The 20,696-nt window shown below is 43.5% G+C and overlaps 1 protein-coding gene across 1 annotated transcript; it reads right to left on the reverse strand.

Moving 5' to 3' along the window:
* LOC107646881 lies at positions 6,672-7,310 on the reverse strand. The gene has a single exon (XM_016351022.1). The coding sequence runs from the start codon at positions 7,308-7,310 to the stop codon at positions 6,672-6,674; it is 639 nt and encodes a 212-aa protein (XP_016206508.1).

A 20,696-nucleotide genomic window follows, 5' to 3' on the forward strand; every position in this document is an offset into this window, starting at 1 on the left:
TATATTTTAATTATCAAAACCTCATAACCATTTGAATTCGCCTGACTGAGATTTACATGATGACCATAGCTTGCTTCAAGCCGATAATCTTCGTGAGATCGACCCTTACTCACGTAAGGTTTATTGCTTGGACGACCTAGTGCACTTGCTGGTTAGTTGTGCAAAGTTGTGAAGAAGAAGTGAGATTACATTCGTGCGTACCAAGTTTTTGGCACCGTTTTAGAGATCACAATTTTGTTTACCAAGTTTTTGGCGCCGTTGCCGGGGATTGTTCGAGTTTGAACAACTAACGGTTCATCTTGTTGCTCAGATTAGGTAATTTTATTTTAATTTCAAGCTTTTTGTTTTTATTCTTTTAATTTTTGAAAAAAACTTTAAAAATAAATTATTCTATGACTTCAGAATTTTCAAGAATGAATTCTAGAGTTTCATGATGATCTGTTGAAGTCTGGCTGGCTATTAAGCCATATCTAATCTTTTGGACCGAGGTTTCAACTTATCATCACAAGAGCTTGTTGATTTCTATCAATTTTGCTGTTGAATGTAATGATCTGCTAAAGCTTGGCTGGCCATTAGCCATGTCTAGTGTTTTGGACCGGAGCTTTCACTGAAAGCTTGGCTGGTTAGTAAGCCATGTCTAATTCCTGGACTGGAGCTTTAGACTAACATTGCATGATTCCTGGAATTCTCATTAAGAATTTTGAATTCCTTATTTTTTTCCTTTTCCAAATAATTTTCGAAAAAATACAAAAAAATTTTATAAAATCATAAAAACCAAAAAAAATTTTGTGTTTCATCTTTGAGTAGAGTGTCAAATTTTACGTTTGGTGTCAATTGCAAATTTTTTAATTTTCATTAAATTTTTCGAAAACTCATGCATGATGTTCTTCATGATCTTCAAGTTGTTCTTGATGATCTTCTTTGTTGATCTTTGTATTTTCTTGCTTTCTGTCTTTTCTTGTTTTTTATATGCATTTTTAATTTGTTAGTGTATAAAGTTTGAAAATTTCTAAGTTTGGTGTCTTGCATGTTTTTCTTTTCTTAAAAATTATCAAAAATAAGTCTTGATGTTCATCTTGATCTTCAAAGTGTTCTTGGTGTTCATCTTGACATTCAAAGTGTTCTTGCTTGCATTAGTTGTTTTGATTCATAATTTCTATGTTTTGTTTCAATTTGGTGTTTTTCCCTCTCTTTACTAAAAATCCAAAAATAAAAAATATATCTTTCCTTGTTTTACTCTTAAATTTTAGTTTTAAAATTCTATCTTATCAAAATCTTTTTCAAAAATCAAATCTTTTTCATTTATTTTTTATATTTTTGAAATTTTTTCAAAAAAAATTGATTTTCAAAATCTTTTTCTTATTCTTACTTCATATTTTCGAAAATCTCACTAACATTTAATGTTTTAATTCAAAAAAATTTCAAGTTGTTACTTGCTTATTAAGAAAGGTTCGATCTTTAAATTTTAGAATCATATCTTTTAGTTTCTGTTCGGTAGGTCGGTTACCGGACGATTCGGGTTTGGACTTCCGGGGAGTGGTCGGGGCTCGTCAGGTCGTGGACTGTCGGGCTGGTGTGCGCGAGGTCCCGGGTACTTCGTGTAGGAAGGAGGGGTGTTACCTGCAAAGACACTCCGACGTTCTTATCAGTAAAAGTGCAGGTGAAAAGGGGTGATGTGATATGTGGCGTACCTTGGGAGAAGTGCGAATCCTTCCCCTTATATACTGTGTCAGGGGTGGGTCCTACAAGGACAGACCCACTTTCTCTGGGACGTTTTCCCATAGCCATGAATGAACTGTCCGGGACGCGTGTCCGGGTTGGTTGCGGGGCGCATCACCCGTGACCGTCCGGGTCGGGTGGCGCTCGGGTCGGGCCGACCCATGGAATATTTTGGCCAGGCCGTAACTGTGCCCCCACGCGCCAGTGGTAGCCATGGGAGCTATCAGTGGCGTGTTACTTCGTCTTTCATTCATGATCGTTAGGTCGGCCGCTTGTGGAAGGGACATGCCCCCTGCGCGCGTGTCTCTTGGTTGCTAGGGCGACCGTTTGTCGCTTCGTTCCTCGCGCTGAGCATTAAATGCTCATAATGGGTTGTAAAACCCCGTGTGTAAATACTATTTTGCCCCCAAATCTTTCGCGCTTCCTGAATGGCAGTTTTTAAATAGTTCACCTCCCACTTTTTCTTTCTTTTTACGCTTCTGTTTCTTCCATTTCCTTGCTATCACCATTTTCCTCCCTCAGTAATTCCAGAGTGTTGTTGCAGTTTTCTCGAATCATCTTCCTCTCATCCTTCCAGCTTTCGCAACAAATTCAGGTAATCCTCAGACTTCTCTTTTTTCTGCTCTGTTATTGTGTGCTTGTTAGTATTTGTTTGTTCTTGCTGTCTTGCTTGGAATTTGTGGCTATATGATCTTTTGATGCTAGGTAGACGTGTTAGGGGAAGGGTACCATTCCAGGGTAGATTTTTAGGTGGCTTTCGGGTTAGGTGTAGCTTTGGCCATGCAGCTTTGGCCATGCTTGATCTTAATTGTCGAATAGGATAAACGTAGTTTCTTGGGTTTTTCCGGTCTCCCGACCACATAGACTAATGGAATGGTACCTCCACTGTATGTATGCCTCGCATCGTCTCCCGGACTTCCACCTCCGCGGCAAACTATGACCCCTACACCTGGGTGACCTCAGACATAAAGGACTTGCCGAACCAGATGGATCTGGAGGAGTTGACGGAGTTCCGACAAGCCGGATATCTGTGCGGGGGGACAGATGAAGAGACCAATTACGAGACCTTCGTCCCTGCACCCACTGAGCGTTTGTACGAGATTAATTTCCGTTCTCCCCGGGTCGCTGACTGGATTTGGTTTTACAAAGCCATGTTCACCCAGGTAGGCGTCCGCCTGCCATTCTCCGATTTCCAGATGTTTCTCCTTAATCGGATATCCGTGTCACTGTCGCAACTCCATCCGAACAGCTGGGCTTCTATCCGCTATTTTGAGATGGTTTGTGAATATCTCGAGCTGCCAGCATCAGTGGATGTCTTCCTCTTATTTTTCAACCTTACCAACCCCTCCAAACAAGGGAAGGCGAGGAAAGGGTTTTTGTCTTTCCGGTCTGCCCAAGGCCGGAGGATATTTGGCCTGTTCGAGGACTCCTAATATGGGTTCAAGGACAAATTCTTCAAAGTTTACCCTGCTAAAGGTCGCCATCCCTTTTGGTTATCGTTAGAGGGGGAACGTCTCATCCCGACTTATTGGAGTTTCGGGGCAGGGTCTAACTCTTTCATCAAGGTGACCTACAAGGGAATGTCCTTTGTAAATAAAAGGATTGCCGATGTGTTGTATGCTATTTTTGGATAGAACCCCGTGAACCCCCACCTCCGAATGGGTGAACGGGAGTCCGCCAGGAATTATATTTGTGAGCTATTCTGCCTTGTGTTTTTGCATTGCTTGTTGTTTATTTTGTTTTTCCTGACTTCACGACTAACGTGTTTGGTTTCCTGTTGTAGTGGAGATGTCTGCTTCGGTGATTGGGCTTGAAAATTTGGTCAAGACCTTCTTGGAGGATAGCGATGATGCGAAGGCTGACGAGAAGGATGCTGTGGAACCAGGGGGCCCTTCCGAGGAGAAGGAGGATCAGGCCGTGCCCTCTCCCCCAGACACCGGGATGTCTGAAAAGGATCAAGCCGAGGTGCAGGCTTCCTCCAGTCCCGAAGAGGCGGCCATTACTGGGCACTCGTCTCCTACCCAGCAAGAATATGATGATGTGGAACTTATTCATACCCCCAAGAAGCGGAAGGCATCTGCCAGCCCGGAAGGGACTCTCACCATCATGGAAAGGAATTTTGATGCTACGAATTTCATTGACTCCCAGCTGATCCCTGGGACGGAGGAGCATTTTCTTGGGACCGACCTGGCTGGGTAGGCGAGATGGATGTACCGGACTCTGCTCCGAAGGGTCGTGATAGCTCAAAAGCGATATCTGCCAGGGAGAAATTGAAGGCTTCCGACGAGACAGTGGCTCATTTAGCTGAACGGGAGAAGACCCTAGAGAGCCAGCTGAACGCTGCTTAGGGTCGGGTGGCGGTCTTGGAGAAGGAGCGTGACCAGGCCGTCTCGTCGGCTAAAGCCGCTAAAGCCGAGGTCGAAGAGCTTAAGAAAAAGCACAAAGCGACCAAGGAGCAAGGGAAGAACGCGATCTTCATGACCGAGGATGCTCTGAAGGCCCAGGTGAAGATCGTGGCTCCTGACTTTGACACGTCGGCTATTGGGGTCTTCAAGACAGTCCAAGACGGAAAGATTGATGACATGCCTCGAAAGTGATTTCTTGTAACTTTGATTTGGTGCGGATTTGTTGAACATTTCGTCGTGACTTTATAACTTTTATGCTTAACTGGTCGCTTGGTCAACTTATCATTATTATCGTTTATCTTGCTTGGTGTTTTATTTTCGTTACCGTCTTTTCGGGGCGGACTTATTGCTTGTGTCCGTTTTGCCATTTGCGTTGGTAACCCGATTGGGGTCGTTTTTATTTTTGAAACCGTTGTGGCCTTATTATTGTGGCCGTTCGATATGGCTATGGTTCCGTTGGCTTCCCGGGGTGATCAATCCTGGGTTGCCGTTTACGAGTACGATCTCGCGGGGTACGCGTTGGAATATTTGGACAAGTAAGAATTAGTCGTTAGCTAGACAAGTTCACGAACACAGTAGGCATTTGATAAAAGTAAATAATTGGGAATTAACATTTGATTAAAGTAAACCTCTATCTAGCTTGTCAGGCCATTTGGTCGGGGCAACCAAGCTACGAATAGAACCTCCTCTGGTTACCTGCGTTCCATGTTCTCGGGATCTCTCTGCCATCGAGTCTTTCCAGCTTGTAGGCGCCTTTGCCGAGCACTTCTTTGATTCTGTAGGGACCTTCCCAATTTGCCACCAGTTTTCCTTCTCCTGGGGTCGGTAAACCGACGTCGTTGCGTCGCAGGACGAGGTCTCTTTCCTCAAAGTCCCTCCTGAGGACTTTGGTGTTGTAGCGTAGGGCTATTCTTTGTTTTAGTGCTGTTTCTGACAAGTGAGCCATCTCTCTGGTCTCTTCCACCAGGTCTTTTTCCACCACTTCGTGTACTCCTGCGAGGAGTAACCGTGGACTCGGTTCGCCAACTTCCACGGGTATCACTGCGTCGACCCCATACGTTAGGCAAAAGGGGGTTTCCCTGGTGGAGCTTTGCTCGGTTGTCCGGTAGGACCAGAGGACCGAAGCGAGCTCGTCGGCCCATGCGCCTTTCTTGTTGTCTAAGCGCTTCTTGAGGCCTAGTAGGATGACTTTGTTTGCGGACTCCACTTGTCCGTTCTTCTGGGGATGTTCTACTGAGGAAAACCTTTGTTTTATCCCCAGGCCGGTGAGGAATTCCGTGAACTTCTTGTTAGTGAACTGCGTCCCATTATCTGAAATGACGATCTCCGGGATACCGAAATGGGTTATCACCTGTCTCCACATGAACTTCCTACAATTGGATGAGGATATGCTGGCTTGTGGTTCAGCCTCTATCCATTTAGTGTAGTAGTCGATGTCGACTATGAGATATTTGACTTGCCCTGGGCCAACCGGGAAAGGCCCTAAGAGGTTGACTCCCCATTGAGCGAAGGGTCGTGTAGACGTCAGTAGGCTCAGCTCGGAAGCCAGCGCTTTGTGGAAGTTGGCGTTTTCTTGGCACTTTAAGTATTTCCTGACAAATTCTTTGGAGTCTCTCATCATTGATGGCCAGTAATATCCAGCTCGGATGAGCTTCCTTACTAGGGCTTTGCCCCCGATGTGGTGGCCGCAGCATCCCTCGTGGACTTCTCTAAGTACATAGTCCGTCTGGTTGGGGTGTAAGCACTTCAATAGGGGTTGGCTGAGGCCCTTTCTGAAAAGTTGTCCTTGTATGATTGCATATTTGGCCGCCTCCCTTCTCAATGTTTTGGTCGCTTTCTCATCATCAGGCAGCTTGCCATGTTCCAAGAAGTTTGTGATAGGGTCCAGCCAGGAGGGGCTTGACTCTGTCAAATAGAGGGCAACCGTTGGTTCCTTCACCATGCTCTGGATGAGAGACCGGTTGCCTACTCCCGGCTTCGTGCTTGCTAATTTAGATAGGAGGTCTGCCCGTGTGTTCCTTTCTCTTAGAACATGTTGGACCGTGACCTCTTGGAACTGCCTGGTCAATTCTCTAACCTTTTCTAAATACTTTTGTAGGAGGGGGTCCCTAGCTTGATAGCTTCCGTTTACTTGAGAGGTGACGACCTGTGAATCGCTGCACACTTCCAGCCTTGTTACCCCGACTTCTCGGGCTAAGGTTAGTCCACCTAAGAGGGCTTCGTATTTCACTTGATTGTTCGACACTGAAAATTCGAACTTGGTCGACTGCTCATAAATGACTCCCGCCAGGCTCTCTAAGATGACCCCGGCTCCCCCGGACGTCTGGTTGGAGGCCCCGTCTACGTGGAGCCTCCACCGTGTGCCCGTTTCCTCGTGGGGATCACCCGTTACCTCTACCAAGAAATCTGCCATCGCCTGTGCCTTGATTGCATGTCGGGGCTCATACTGCAAGTCATATTGGGAGGGCTCGATGGCCCAGGTCATCATCCTTCCTGCCAAATCAGGTTTTTGGAGTACTTGGCGAATTGCTTGGTCCGTTCTCACGATTACGCGATGGCCGTGAGGGGGGTGTAGTTGGTGAATTTCCCTACTCGGGGAAATGGCTTTGACACCTTACATGGACCGCCGTCCCTGGCGTGTTCCTTTTGTCTTTCTCCACCCTTGTAATGGCGGGTTTGGTTGTAGGGGGGTTGCCGTTTGTTGGCAGCTACGACCCGGCTGACTTCTTCGTCATTAATATACTCCTTAGCGACGCATTGGATCTCCTGCATTGTCCATACTGGCTTTGTGGTAAGGTGCTTCCTGAAGTCCTCGTTCAAGAGCCCGTTAGTCAAGCATAAGCTCGCCACCGAGTCTGTCAGCCCGTCGATCTCCAAGCATTCATCGTTGAAGCGATCTAGGTATTTTCTGGTCGGCTCCCCGGCTCTCTGGGTCACCCCCAGCAAATTGATCGGGTGCTTGGCTTTGGCAATTCTGGTCGTGAACTGAGCCAGGAAGGCATGGCTAATGTCGGAGAAGCGGGTTACCGAGCCCTGCGGGAGGTTATTGAACCACCATATTGCAGGTCCTGCCAGGGTGACTGGGAAAGCGCGGCACCTTACCTCGTCTCCCACTCCCTCTAGGTTCATCCTGGCCACGAAGGCCGTGAGGTGTTCCAGTGGGTCTTGCATTCCATCATACCTCATGTCCGTTGGCTTGTCAAAGTGTTTAGGCAGCCGGACCTCGAGTATGGAACGGTGGAATGGGGTCGCTCCCATTATTACGGGTCCCTGTGTTCCCGTCGTTCTTCCCTCGTCGTTCTCCTGACGAGTGTCCTCGTCCCCGCGATTCGCGGTACGCCGCCTCTCACGTTTGGCATAAATGATGGGGTCATGACGTCTTCTCGCGCGCCCTCGCTCCCCGGTGCTTTCGGACTCAGCTGGGGGGTAGGCGTGTGTCTGGAGCAACTCCTGGAGCGAGAGCGGGAGTGACTCTGCTCTGGGGTATGTTGGTCGCGTTCCCTATCTGCTAACCGGCGTTCCAGGTCTTGCATTCTATGGCGTAGCTCTTACATTATTCTGGCGTGGTTGTCGCCAGTCCCCCCAAAGGGACGTCCCTCGTGTGACTGTGTTGCGTTCCTCGGACGTGACCTGGGATGTTGTCGGGTTTCCGTCGTGGCGGCGTCGCCACCGGGCACGGCCTCGCAGCCTGTCCCAGTTTGGACTAGCACGAAGTCCATAGACAATTCCCCACAGACAGTGCCAATGTTCGGTAGGTCGGTTATCAGACGATTCGGGTTTGAACTTCCGGGGAGTGGTAGGGGCTCGTCAGGTCGTGGACTGCCGGGCTGGTGTGCGCGAGGTCCCGGGTACTTCATGTAGGAAGGGGGGGTGTCACCTGCAAAGACACTCCGACGTTCTTGTCAGTAAAAGTGCAGGTGAAAAGGGGTGATGTGATATGTGGCGTACCTTGGGGGAAGGGCGAATCCTTCCCCTTATATACTGTGTCAGGGGTGGGCCCTACAAGGACAGGCCCACTTTCTCTGGGACATTTTCCCACAGCCGTGAATGAGCTGTCCGGAACGCGTGTCCGGGTTGGTTGCGGGGCGCATCACACGTGACCGTCCGGGTCGGGTGGCGCTCGGGTCGGGCCGACCCGTGGAATGTTTGGGCCAGGCCGTAACAGTTTCTTGTTAGTCAAGTAATCAACTTCAATTTTCAAAATAAAATCTTTTTAAATTTCCTTCTCAAATCTTTTTCAAAATAAATTTCAATCATATATTTTTCAAAACTTAAGTTCAAAATCTTTCCTAACCTCTTATCTTTTCAAAATTGATTTTCAAATCTTTTTCAATTAACTACTTAACTTTTTGTTTGATTTTTAAAATTCTTATCTTTTTCAAAACCATCTAACTACTTTTTTCTCTCTAATTTTCGAAAACTCCTTACCACTTTTTCAAAATTCTTTTTAATTAACTAATTGTTTCAAATTTTAATTTTAATTTTATTTCTTCTCTTAATTTTTGAATACTAACCAATAATTAAAATAAAAACAAAAATATTTTCCTTTTATTCTTTTTAAATTCAAAATTCTCTATCTCTCATATCTTTTTACTTATTTATTTATCTACTAACACTCCTCTTCCACTCAAAATTCGAACCCCCTCTTCTTCACTGTGTTCGAATTTTTCTCTTCTCCTTCTTTTATTCCTCTCTTCTTCTACTCACATAAAAGAATCTCTATACTGTGACATAGAGGATTCCTCTTCTTTTCTGTTCTCTTCTTTATCATATGACCAGGAATAGGGATAAAGACATCCTTATTGAAGCTGATCCTGAACCTGAAAGGACTCTTAATAGGAAACTAAGAGAAGCTAAAGCACAACCCTCTGGAGAGGACCTGACAGAAATTTTCAAAAAAGAAGCAGACATGGCCGAACCTAATAATAATGTTGGAGATGCAAGGAAGATGCTTGGTGACTTTATTGCACCCTCTTTTGACTTCTGTGGAAGGAGCATCTCTATTCCCGCAATTGGAGCAAACAACTTTGAGCTTAAGCCTCAATTAGTTTCTCTAATGCAGCAGAATTACAAGTATCATGGACTTCCATTGGAAGATCCTCATCAGTTTTAGCTGAGTTCTTGTAAATCTGTGACACTGTTAAAACTCATGGGGTTGACCCTGAGATCTACAGGCTTGTGCTTTTCCATTTTGCTGTAAGAGACAGAGCTAGGACATGGTTGGACTCACAACCTAAGGACAGCCTAAACTCTTTGAAAAAGCTGGTCAACACCATCTTGGCCAAATTCTTTCTACTCAAAAGATGAGTAAGCTTAGAGTGGAAATCCAAACCTTCAGACAGAAGGAAGGTGAGTCCCTCTATGAAGCTTGGGAAAGATATAAGCAATTGATCAAAAGGTGTCCTACTAACATGCTTCCAGAATGGAGCATCATATGTATATTTTATGATGGTCTGTCTGAGTTGTCAAAAATGTCATTGGACCATTCTGCAGGAGGATCTCTTCATCTGAAAATGCCTGCAGAAGTTCAGGAACTCATTGAAATGTTTGCAAATAACCAGTTCATGTACACCTCTGAAGGAAGTCCTGTGAACAATGGGACGCCTCAGAAGAAGGGAGTTCTTGAAATTGATACTCTGAATGCCATATTGGCTCAGAACAAAATATTGACTCAGCAAGTCAGTATGATTTCTCAGAGTCTGAATGGATTGCAAGCTGCATCCAACAGTACTAAAGAAGCATCTTCTGAAGAAGAAGCTTATGATCCTGAGAACCCTGCAATGGCAGAAGTGAATTATATGGGAGAATCCTATGGGAACACCTATAATCCTTCATGGAGAAATCATCCAAATTTCTCATGGAAGGACCAACAGAAGCCTCAACAAGGCTTCAACAATAATGGTGGAAGAAATAGGTTTAGCAATAGCAAACCTTTTCCATCATCTTCTCAGCAACAGACAGAGAATTCTGAACAGAGTCATTCTAGCCTGGCAGCCATAGTCTCTGATCTATCCAAGACCACACTAAGTTTCATGAATGAAACATGGTCCTCCATTAGAAATTTAGAGGCACAGGTGGATCAGCTGAGTAAGAAGATTATTGAAACTCCTCCCAGTATTCTCCCAAGCAATACAGAAGAAAATCCCAAAAGAGAGTGCAAGGCTATAACCATGACCAACATGGCCGAACCTGGAGAGAGTGAGGAGGACGTGAGTCCCAGTGAGAAAAGCCTCCTGGGATGTCCTCTAGACAGAAAGGAGCTTCCCTTTGAGGAACCAAAGGAATCTGAGGCTCATACAGTGACCATAGAGATTCCATTGAACTTCCTTCTGCCATTTATGAGCTCTGATGAATATTCTTCCTCTGAAGAGGATGAGACATCACTGAAGAGCAAGTTGCTAAATTTATACGCTTTTTGGCATTGTTTTTAGGTAGTTTTTAGTATGATTTAGTTAGTTTTTACTATATTTTTATTAGCTTTTATTCATAAATCACATTTCTGGACATTACTATGAGTTTGTGTGTTTTTCTGTGATTTCAGGTATTTTCTGGCTGAAATTGAGGGACCTGAGCAAAAATCTGATTTAGAGGTTGAAAAAGGATTGCAGATGGTGTTGGATTCTTACCTCCCTGCACTCGAAATAGGTTTTCTGGAGCTACAGAAACCCAATTGGCGCGCTCTTAATTGCGTTGGAAAGTAAACATCCAGGGCTTTCAAAAAATATATAATAGTCCATACTTTACCCAAGTTTTGACGACACAAACTGGCGTTCAAACACCAACTTCCTGCCCAATTCTGAAGTTAAACGCCAGAAACAGGATATAAACCAGAGTTAAACGCCACAAACAGGCTGCAACCTAGCGTTTAACTCCAAGAGAAGTCTCTACACGTCAAGGCTTCAATGCTCAGCCCAAGCACAAACCAAGTGGTCCCCGGAAGTGGATTTCTGTACTATCTGCACTTAGTTACTCATTTTCTGTAAACCCTAGTGACTAGTTTAGTATAAAAACTACTTTTAGTGATTTATTTCACATCTTTTGATCATTTTTGAGACTATATTTGTATCACTTTTGATCTCTTAATTACGTTTGGGGGCTGGCCACACGGCCATGCCAGAACCTTTATCACTTATGTATTTTCAATGGTAGAGTTTCTACACCCCATAGATTAAGGTGTGGAGCTCTGCTGTTCCTCATGAATTAATGTAAAGTACTATTGTTTTTCTATTCAACTCAAGCCTATTTCTTCTCTAAGATATTTATTCGCACACAAGAACATGATGAATGTGATGATTATGTGACGATCATCACCATTCTCACCTATGATCGCGTGCCTGACAACCACTTCTATTCTACATGCAAACGAGTTTGAATGCATATCTCTTGGGTTTCTAATCTAAGATTAGAACCCTCGTCGTATAGGCTAGAATTATTGGCGGCCATTCTTGAGATCCGGAAAGTCTAAACTTTGTCTGTGGTATTCCAAATAGGATCTGGGATGGGATGACTGTGATGAGCTTCAAACTTGCGAGTGTTGGGTGTAGTGACAGACGCAAAACTGATCAATGGATCTTATTCCAACATGATCGAGAACCGATAGATGATTAGCCCTGCGGTGATAGCGCAGATGGACCATTTTCACTGAGAGAACGGACGGTAGCCATTGACAACGGTGATCCCCCAACGTACAGCTTGCCATGGAAAGGAATATGAATGATTGAATGAAGACAGTAGGAAAGCAGATATTCAGAAGCAACAAGCATTTCGATACGCTTATCTAAAATCCCACCAATGAATTACGTAAGTATTTCTATTTTATTTTATATTTTAATTATATTTTAATTATCAAAACCTCATAACCATTTGAATCCGCCTGACTGAGATTTACAAGATGACCATAGCTTGCTTCAAGCCGACAATCTCCATGGGATCGACCCTTACTCACGTAAGATTTATTACTTGGACGACCTAGTGCACTTGCTGGTTAGTTGTGCGGAGTTGTGAAGAAGAAGTGAGATTACATTCGTGCGTACCAAGTTTTTGGTGCCATTTTAGAGATCACAATTTTGTGCACCAATACACATCATGCATATTTGGAAAGTAGCCGGTGCATTACATAAACCAAAAGGCATCCTTTTGTTCGCATACATTCCAAAGGGGCATGTAAAAGTAGTTTTCTCCTGATCTTCAGGAGCTATATGAATTTGAAAATAGCCTATATAACCATCTAAAAAGCAGTAATGGGCTTTTCCTGACAGGCGGTCAAGCATTTGATCAATAAATGGCAAGGGGTAATGATCCTTGCAAGTAGCTTGGTTGAGACGCCTGTAATCAATGCAAACTCTCCATGAATTCTGCCCTCCAGTTGTCAGGAGCTCTCCATGCTCATTCTTCACTCTTGTGACTCCAGACTTCTTGGGCACCACTTGTACTGGACTGGCCCATTCACTATCTGAGATTGGGTAGATGATATTAGACTCCAACAATCTGGACACTTTCCTCTTGACAACTTCTAATATGGTGGGGTTCAACCGCCTTTGGGGTTAACGGACAGGCCTTGCTCCTTCTTCTAAAAATATCCTGTGCTCACAAACTTGAGGGCTGATGCCTACTATATCCTCTAAGCTCCACCCAATTTCTTTCTTGTGTCTTCTCAGCACACTAAGCAGCTGCTCCTCCTGTTGGGAAGTAAGTTCCCCTACAATGATAACTGGGAACTTCTGATTATCCTCAAGGTAAGCCTACTTGAGGTGGGGTGGAAGGGGCTTTAATTCCAATTTCTGCTCATGGCTAGGCACTTGATCATCTGGAGCTAGTGATGGTTGTAATGTGTCATCGTCTAGTTCAGGAGGCATCCCCAAACTTGTATCTTGCTCCATGTGCCTCTCTTCTACTTCCTCCTGGTGAACTGCAGCTACAGTCTCATCAATGATGTCTGATGAGCGGATATTTTATACGCTTTTTGGGATTAATTTCATATAGTTTTTAGTATATTCTAGTTAGTTTTTAGTTTATTTCCATTAGTTTTTAGGAAAAATTCATATTTCTGGACTTTACTATGAGTTGTGTATTTTTCTGTAATTTCAGGTATTTTTCTGGCCGAAATTGAGGGAGCTGAGCAAAAATCTGATTCAGGCTGAAAAAGGACTGCTGATGCTGTTGGATTCTGACCTCCCTACACTCAAAGTGGATTTTCTGGAGCTACAGAACTCAAAATGGTACGCTTCCAATTGCGTTGGAAAGTAGACATCCAGGGCTTTCCAGCAATATATAGTAGTCCATACTTTGCTCAAGGAAAGACGACGTAAACTGGCGTTCAACGCCAGTTCTCTGCCCAATTCTGGCGTCCAACGCCAGAAAAGGATTAAAAGTTGGATTTCAACGCTAGAAATGGATCCAAACCTGGAGTTGAACGTCCAAAACAGCCTTATGCACGTGAATTGTTTAAGTCTCAGCCCCAACACACACCAAGTGGGCCCCAGAAGTGGATCTCTGCACCACCCATCATAGTTTACTCATTTTTTGTAAACCTAAGCTACTAGTTTAGTATTTAAACAACTTTTATCTCATGACATTCTAGATCTGAACTTTGTACTCTTTGATGGCATGAGTCTCTAAACTCCATTGTTGGGGGTGAGGAGCTCTGCTGTGTCCCAATAAATTAATGCAAGTATTTCTGTTTTCTATTCAAACATGCGTGTTCCTATCTAAGATATCCATTCGCGCCTAAATATAGAGAAGGTGATGATCAGTGACACTCATCACCTTTCTCAATCCATGAACGTGTGTTTGACAATCACCTCCGTTCTACATCAGATTGAATGAATATCTCTTAGATTCCTTAATCAGAATCTCCGTGGTATAAGCTAGATTGATGGCGGCATTCATGAGAATCCGGAAAGTCTAAACCTTGTCTGTGGTATTCCGAGTAGGATTCTGGGATTGGATGACTGTGACGCACTTCAAACTCGCGAGTGCTGGGCGTAGTAACAGACGCAAAAGGATAGTAAATCCTATTCCGGTACGACTGAGAACCTGCAGATGATTAGCCGTGCGGTGACAGCGCCCTTGGACCCTTTTCACTGGAAGGATGGATGGTAGCCATTGACAACGGTGATCCACCAACACACAGCTTGCCATAGAAGGACGTGCGTGCGTGAATCAGAGGACAGAGGAAAGCAGAGATTCAGAAGACAAAGCATCTTCAAAACCCCAACATATTCTCCATTACTGCATAACAAGTAACCTTTAACCCATGCTCTCTTGTTTATTCGTAATTCAACTGATAAATATAATTGACTTCCTGACTAAGAATTGCAAGATAACCATAGATTGCTTAAAACCAACAATCTCTGTGCGATTCGACCCTTACTCACGTAAGGTATTACTTGGACGACCCAGTGCACTTGCTGGTTAGTGGTACGAGTTGTGAAAAGTGTGATTCACAATTTGTGCACCAAGTTTTTGGCGCCGTTGCCGGGGATTGTTCGTGTTTGAACAACTAACGATTTATTTTGTTGCTTAGATTAGGAAAATTTTTCCTTTTGTTTTAGAGTCTCTTATTATTGTTCTTGGTTAAAAATATCCTTCTTCAAAACAAGTGTTACATTTATTGCCTAATTGGCTAGAGTGTTGGTTTATGTTCTTGATGATTGGGCACCAGTTTTATTAAAAATCTTTTTCAAAAATAATTTTCCCTTGATTAAATCTTGTGCCAAACTTTAAGTTTGGTGTTTTCTTGTTGATTTTTCTTGGGTTTTCTAAAAATTTTAAGTTTGGTGTTCTTCCTTCATGTTCTTGTGTTCTTATGAGTCTTCAAAGTGTTCTTGAGTTTTCCTTGTGTTTTGATCTTAAAATCTTTAAGTTTGGTGTTCCTTGGTGTTTTTTTCCTCCAAAAATTTTCGAAAACAAGGGGCATTAGATCTAAAAATTTTAAATCATTTTAAAGCATCTTTTTCGAAAATCAATTTTTAAAATTCAGATTTTTTTTCAAAACCTCCTAACCACTTTCTCTCTCCTCAATTTTTCGAAAATCTCCACCCATTTTTATTTATCTTTATCTTATTTTTGAATTAAATAAATAAATAAACAAAAAAAATATTTTCTCTATTTTACATCATCTCCCTTTCTCCATCATGGACCTAAGCGGAAATGAACAGTCCAGGAGGACTCTGGGGTCATATTCTAACCCCTCTACTGCGTCATATGGGAGTAGCATCTGCATACCCTCCATTGGAGTCAGTAGCTTTGAGTTGAATCCTCAGCTCATTATCATGGTGCAGCAAAGTTGCCAGTTTTTCGATCTTCCACAGAAAGAACCTACAGAGTTTCTGGCACAGTTTCTACAGATTGCTGACACAGTACATGATAAAGAAATAGATCAGGATGTCTACAGACTATTACTGTTTCTATTTGCTGTAAAAGATCAAGCTAAGAGGTGGTTGAATAACCAACCTAAGGCCAGCATAAGGACATGGAAACAGCTGACGGAAAAATTCTTGAATCAATACTTTCCCCCAAAACGGATGACACAGCTAAGGCTGGACATCCAAGGCTTTAAACAAGGAGATAGTGAATCTCTTTATGATGCCTGGGAGAGATACACAGAGATGCTACGGAAATGCCCCTCTGAAATATTTTCAGAGTGGGTTCAGTTAGACATCTTCTATTATGGGCTTGCAGAAGGAGCTCAGATGTCTCTAGATTACTCAGCTGGTGGATCTATCCACATGAGAAAGACAATTGAAGAGGCCCAAGAGCTCATTGATACAGTTGCCAGGAATCAGCATCTGTACCTAAGCAGTGACCCTTCCATGAAAGAAGAGGTTAAAATAGTAACTACTGAACTCAGCCCTGTAGAACAAGTTGCTGAATTCAATCAGCAATTGGATTTTCTAACAAAGCAGTTAGCCGAATTCAAGGATAAAATACAAGAGACAAGGATGGATAATATAAATATGGAAGAACAATTGAAGCAAACAAAGTAGCAGTTGTCAAGACAAATAACAGAAGAATGCCAAGCAGTTCAATTAAGAAGTGGGAAAACATTAAATACCCCACCTCAAGGAAGCAAAGAGCTAAGGGATGAGCAAACCACCCAAAATTCACCTGAGGACAGTAAGAGCCCAGGGAAAAGTAATTTTGGCGTTAAAACGCTAGAAATCTGGTGGAAGGCTGGCACTGAACGCCCAGACCATGCCCAAGACTGGCGTTCAACGCCAGTAACAAGCAAGGACTGGCGTTCAACGCCAGAAACAAGCAAGGATCTGGCGTTGAACGCCCAAAATGGGCAAGATCTGGCGCTGAACACCCAAAATGGGCACAGTTCTGGCATTCAGACGCCAGGAACAGACAAGTAGTTGGCATCTAACGTCACTCCAGTTTTTAACTCTGGCACTCAATTGCCAGTGAGGGATCAGACGCACACAAATACTGAAAGCAACCCCTCTAAAAAGGCTTCTTCAAACACTTCTGTAGGCAATAAACCTACAGCAACTAAGGTTGAAGAATATAAAACCAAGATACCTTATCCTCAAAAACTCCGGAAAGAAGAGCAGGATAAGCAATTTGCTCGCTTTGTAGATTATCTCAGGACTCTTGAAATAGGATTCCATTTGCAGAAGCACTTGAGCAAATACCTTCTTATGCCAAGTTCACGAAAGAGATCTTGAGTCATAAAAAGGATTAGAGAGAAACAGAAAGAGTTCTCCTCACTGAAGAATGCAGTGCAGTCATTCTGAAAAGCTTTCCTGAAAAGCTTAAAGACCCTGGGTGTTTTCTGATACCATGCATATTAGAAGGTCAATGCACCAAGACATCTTTATGCGATCTTGGGGCAAGCATCAACCTAATACCTGCATCCACTATCAGAAAGCTTGGCTTAACTAAAGAAGTTAAACCAACCCGGATATGTCTCCAACTTGCTGATGGCTCCACTAAATTCCCATCAAGCATGATTGAAGACATGATTGTCAGAGTTGGGCCATTCGCCTTTCCCACTGACTTTGTTGTGCTGGAAATGGAGGAGCACAAGAGTGCTACTCTCATTCTAGGAAGACCCTTCCTAGCAACTGGATGATCCCTCATTGACGTCCAACAGGGGGAAATAACCCTGAGAGTCAATGATGATGAGTTTAGGTTGAACGCTGTCAAAGCCATGCAGCATCCTGACACATCAAAAGACTGCATGAAAGTTGATCTTATTGACTCTTTGGTAGAAGAGATCAACATGGCTGAGAGTCTCGAATCAGAGTTGGAAAACATCTTTAAAGATGTTCAGCCTGATTTATAGGATTCATAGGACATGAAAGAGCCTCTGAAATTTCTTCTGGAAGAAGAAAAACCTCCTAAACCCGAGCTCAGGCCATTACCACCATCCTTGAAATATGCATTTCTGGGAGAAGGTGACACTTTTCCAGTGATCATAAGCTCTGCCTTAAATTCACAGGAAGAGGAAGCACTTATTCAAGTGCTAAGGACACACAAGACAGCTCTTGGGTGGTCCATAGGTGACCTTAAGGGCATAAGCCCAGCTAGATGCATGCACAAAATCTTATTGGAGGATAATGCTAAACCAGTGGTTCAACCACAGAGACGGCTAAATCCAGTCATGAAGGAAGTGGTGCAAAAAGAGGTCACCAAATTACTAAAGGTTGGGATTATTTATTCTATTTCTGATAGCCCTTGGGTGAGCCCTGTCCAAGTCGTCCCAAAAAAGGGAGGCATGACAGTGATTCATAATGAAAAAAATGAACTGGTTCCTACAAGAACAGTTACAGGGTGGCGCATGTGTATTGACTACAGAAGGCTCAATACAGCCACCAGAAAGGATCATTTTCCTTTACCATTCATAGACCAGATGCTAGAAAGACTAGCAGGTCATGATTATTACTGCTTTTTGGACGGCTACTCAGGCTATAACCAGATTGCAGTAGATCCTCAAGATCAAGAGAAAACAGCATTCACATGTCCATCCGGAGTGTTTGCTTATAGAAGGATGCCATTTGGGCTGTGTAATGCGCCTGCAAACTTCCAGAGATACATGCTCTCTATTTTCTCTGATATGGTAGAAATATTTTTGGAAGTCTTCAAGGATGACTTCTCAGTATATGGAGACTCATTCAGCTCCTGTCTTGATCACCTGAAACTTGTTCTGAAAAGATGCCAAGAGACCAACCTAGTTTTAAACTGGGAAAAATGTCACTTCATGGTGACTGAAAGGATTGTTCTTGGGCATAAAATCTCAAACAAGGGAATAGAGGTGGATTAAGCAAAAATAGAGGTAATTGAAAAATTACCACCACCTGCCAATGTTAAGGCAATCAGAAGCTTTCTGGGGCATGCAGGATTCTATAGGAGGTTTATAAAGGATTTTTCAAAAATCGCAAAACCTCTAAGCAATCTGCTAGCTGCTGACACGCCATTTGTGTTTGACACAGAGTGCCTGCAGGCGTTTGAAACGCTGAAAGCTAAGCTGGTCACAGCACCAGTTATTTCTGCACCAGACTGGACATTACCATTTGAGCTAATGTGTGATGCTAGTGATCACGCCATTGGTGCAGTGTTGGGACAGAGGCATGACAAGCTTCTGCACGTCATTTATTACGCTTGTCGCGTTCTAAATGATACCCAGAAAAATTACACAACCACAGAAAAAGAATTACTTGCAGTGGTTTACGCCATTGACAAGTTCAGATCATACTTAGTAGGATCAAAAGTGATTGTGTATACTGATCATGCTGCTCTTAAATATCTACTCACAAAGCAGGATTCAAAACCAGGCTCATCAGATGGGTGTTGCTTCTGCAAGAGTTTGATATAGAAATAAAAGATAGAAAAGGGACAGAGAACCAAGTCGCTGATCATCTGTCCCGGATAGAGCCAGTAGAAGGGATGCCCCTCCCCTCTCTTGAGATCTCTGAGACTTTTCCGGATGAGCATTTATTTGCCATTCAGGAAACACCATGGTTTGCCGATATTGCAAACTATAAAGCTGCAAGGTTCATACCCAAGGAGTACAACAGGATACAAAAGAAGAAATTAATTACTGATGCAAAGTACTACTTGTGGGATGAACCCTATCTCTTTAAGAGATGTGCAGACGGAATAATCCGTAGGTGTGTGCCTAGAGAATAAGCACATAGGATCCTGTGGCATTGTCATGGATCTCAATATGGAGGCCATTTCGGAGGTGAGCGAACAGCCACCAAGGTCCTCCAATGTGGCTTCTATTGGCCCACACTCTATAAAGATTTCCGAGAATTTATACGCAACTGTGACAGTTGCCAAAGAGCTGGTAATCTGCCTCATGGTTACGCCATGCCTCAACAAGGAATCTTGGAAATTGAGTTGTTTGACGTATGGGGAATTGAGTTCATGGGACCTTTCCCACCATCATACTCAAACACTTATATTCTGGTGGCAGTTGACTATGTATCAAAATGGGTTGAGGCCATTGCCACACCCACCAATGATACTAAAACAGTGCTGAAGTTCCTCCAGAAACATATCTTTAGCAGGTTTGGTGTCCATAGAGTACTCATCAGTGATGGGGGCACTCACTTCTGCAATAAACAGCTTTACTCTGCCATGGTTCGGTATGGAATTCGCCATAAGGTGGCAACTCCATATCATCCACAAACTAATGGGCAAGCTGAAGTCTCTAACAGAGAATTAAAGAGAATCCTAGAACGGACAGTAAGTACCCGTAGAAAGGATTGGGCACGGAGCTTGGATGACGCTCTGTGGCCTTACAGAACAGCATTCAAGACCCCTATAGGGACCTCTCCATACCAACTTGTGTATGGTAAGGCATGTCACCTGCCCGTGGAACTGGAACATAAAGCCTACTGGGCAACCAGATTCCTAAACTTTGATGCCAAGTTAGCAGGAGAAAAAAGATTGCTCCAGTTAAATGAGCTAGAGGAATTCAGATTCACAGCTTTCGAAAATGCCAAGCTTTATAAAGAGAAATAAAAAAAGTGGCATGACAGAAAGCTGTTATCTAGAATCTTTGATCCAGGACAGAAGGTTCTACTGTTTAACTCAAGATTGAAATCCTGGTGGAGGGGACCATACGTGATTACAAGTGTATCACCATATTGTTATGTAGAGCTTCAAGATATTGATTCTGATAAGAGGTTCATTGTCAATGGACAGAGAATCAAGCACTATCTTGAAGGCAACATTGAGCAAGAATGCTCAAGGCTGAAGCTAGACTAAAAGCTCAGTAAGGTCCAGCTAAAGACAATAAAGAAGCGTTTGCTGGGAGGCAACCCAGCCATGGGGCATCAATCCTCTAAGCATTTTGCCCTATTTTTATTTTTATTTGTTTATATAGAGTTCATTGATAACAAGGTAAAGAATCAATTGCATAAGTTCACAGGGTTACAGAAGGAATCTACACACAAAATAGAGAAAAAGAGCTCACTGGCAAGAAAACGCCAGTAAGAGCCTATTTTGGGCGTTCAGCGCTCAAAAGGGGCAGCCAGTGGGCGCTGAACGCCAGTAAAGATAGCTATCTGGTGTTCAACGCCAGTAAAGGGCAACAACTGGGCGTTGAACGCCCAGGAG

This window comes from Arachis ipaensis, chromosome B06, assembly GCF_000816755.2.
Source record: "Arachis ipaensis cultivar K30076 chromosome B06, Araip1.1, whole genome shotgun sequence".
NCBI classification, from domain to species: Eukaryota; Viridiplantae; Streptophyta; class Magnoliopsida; order Fabales; family Fabaceae; genus Arachis; species Arachis ipaensis.

Excerpts from the sequence above, each read along its gene's own strand:
- LOC107646881 (XM_016351022.1), bottom strand. The coding sequence starts at position 7,310 with ATGAGGTATGATGGAATGCAAGACCCACTGGAACACCTCACGGCCTTC.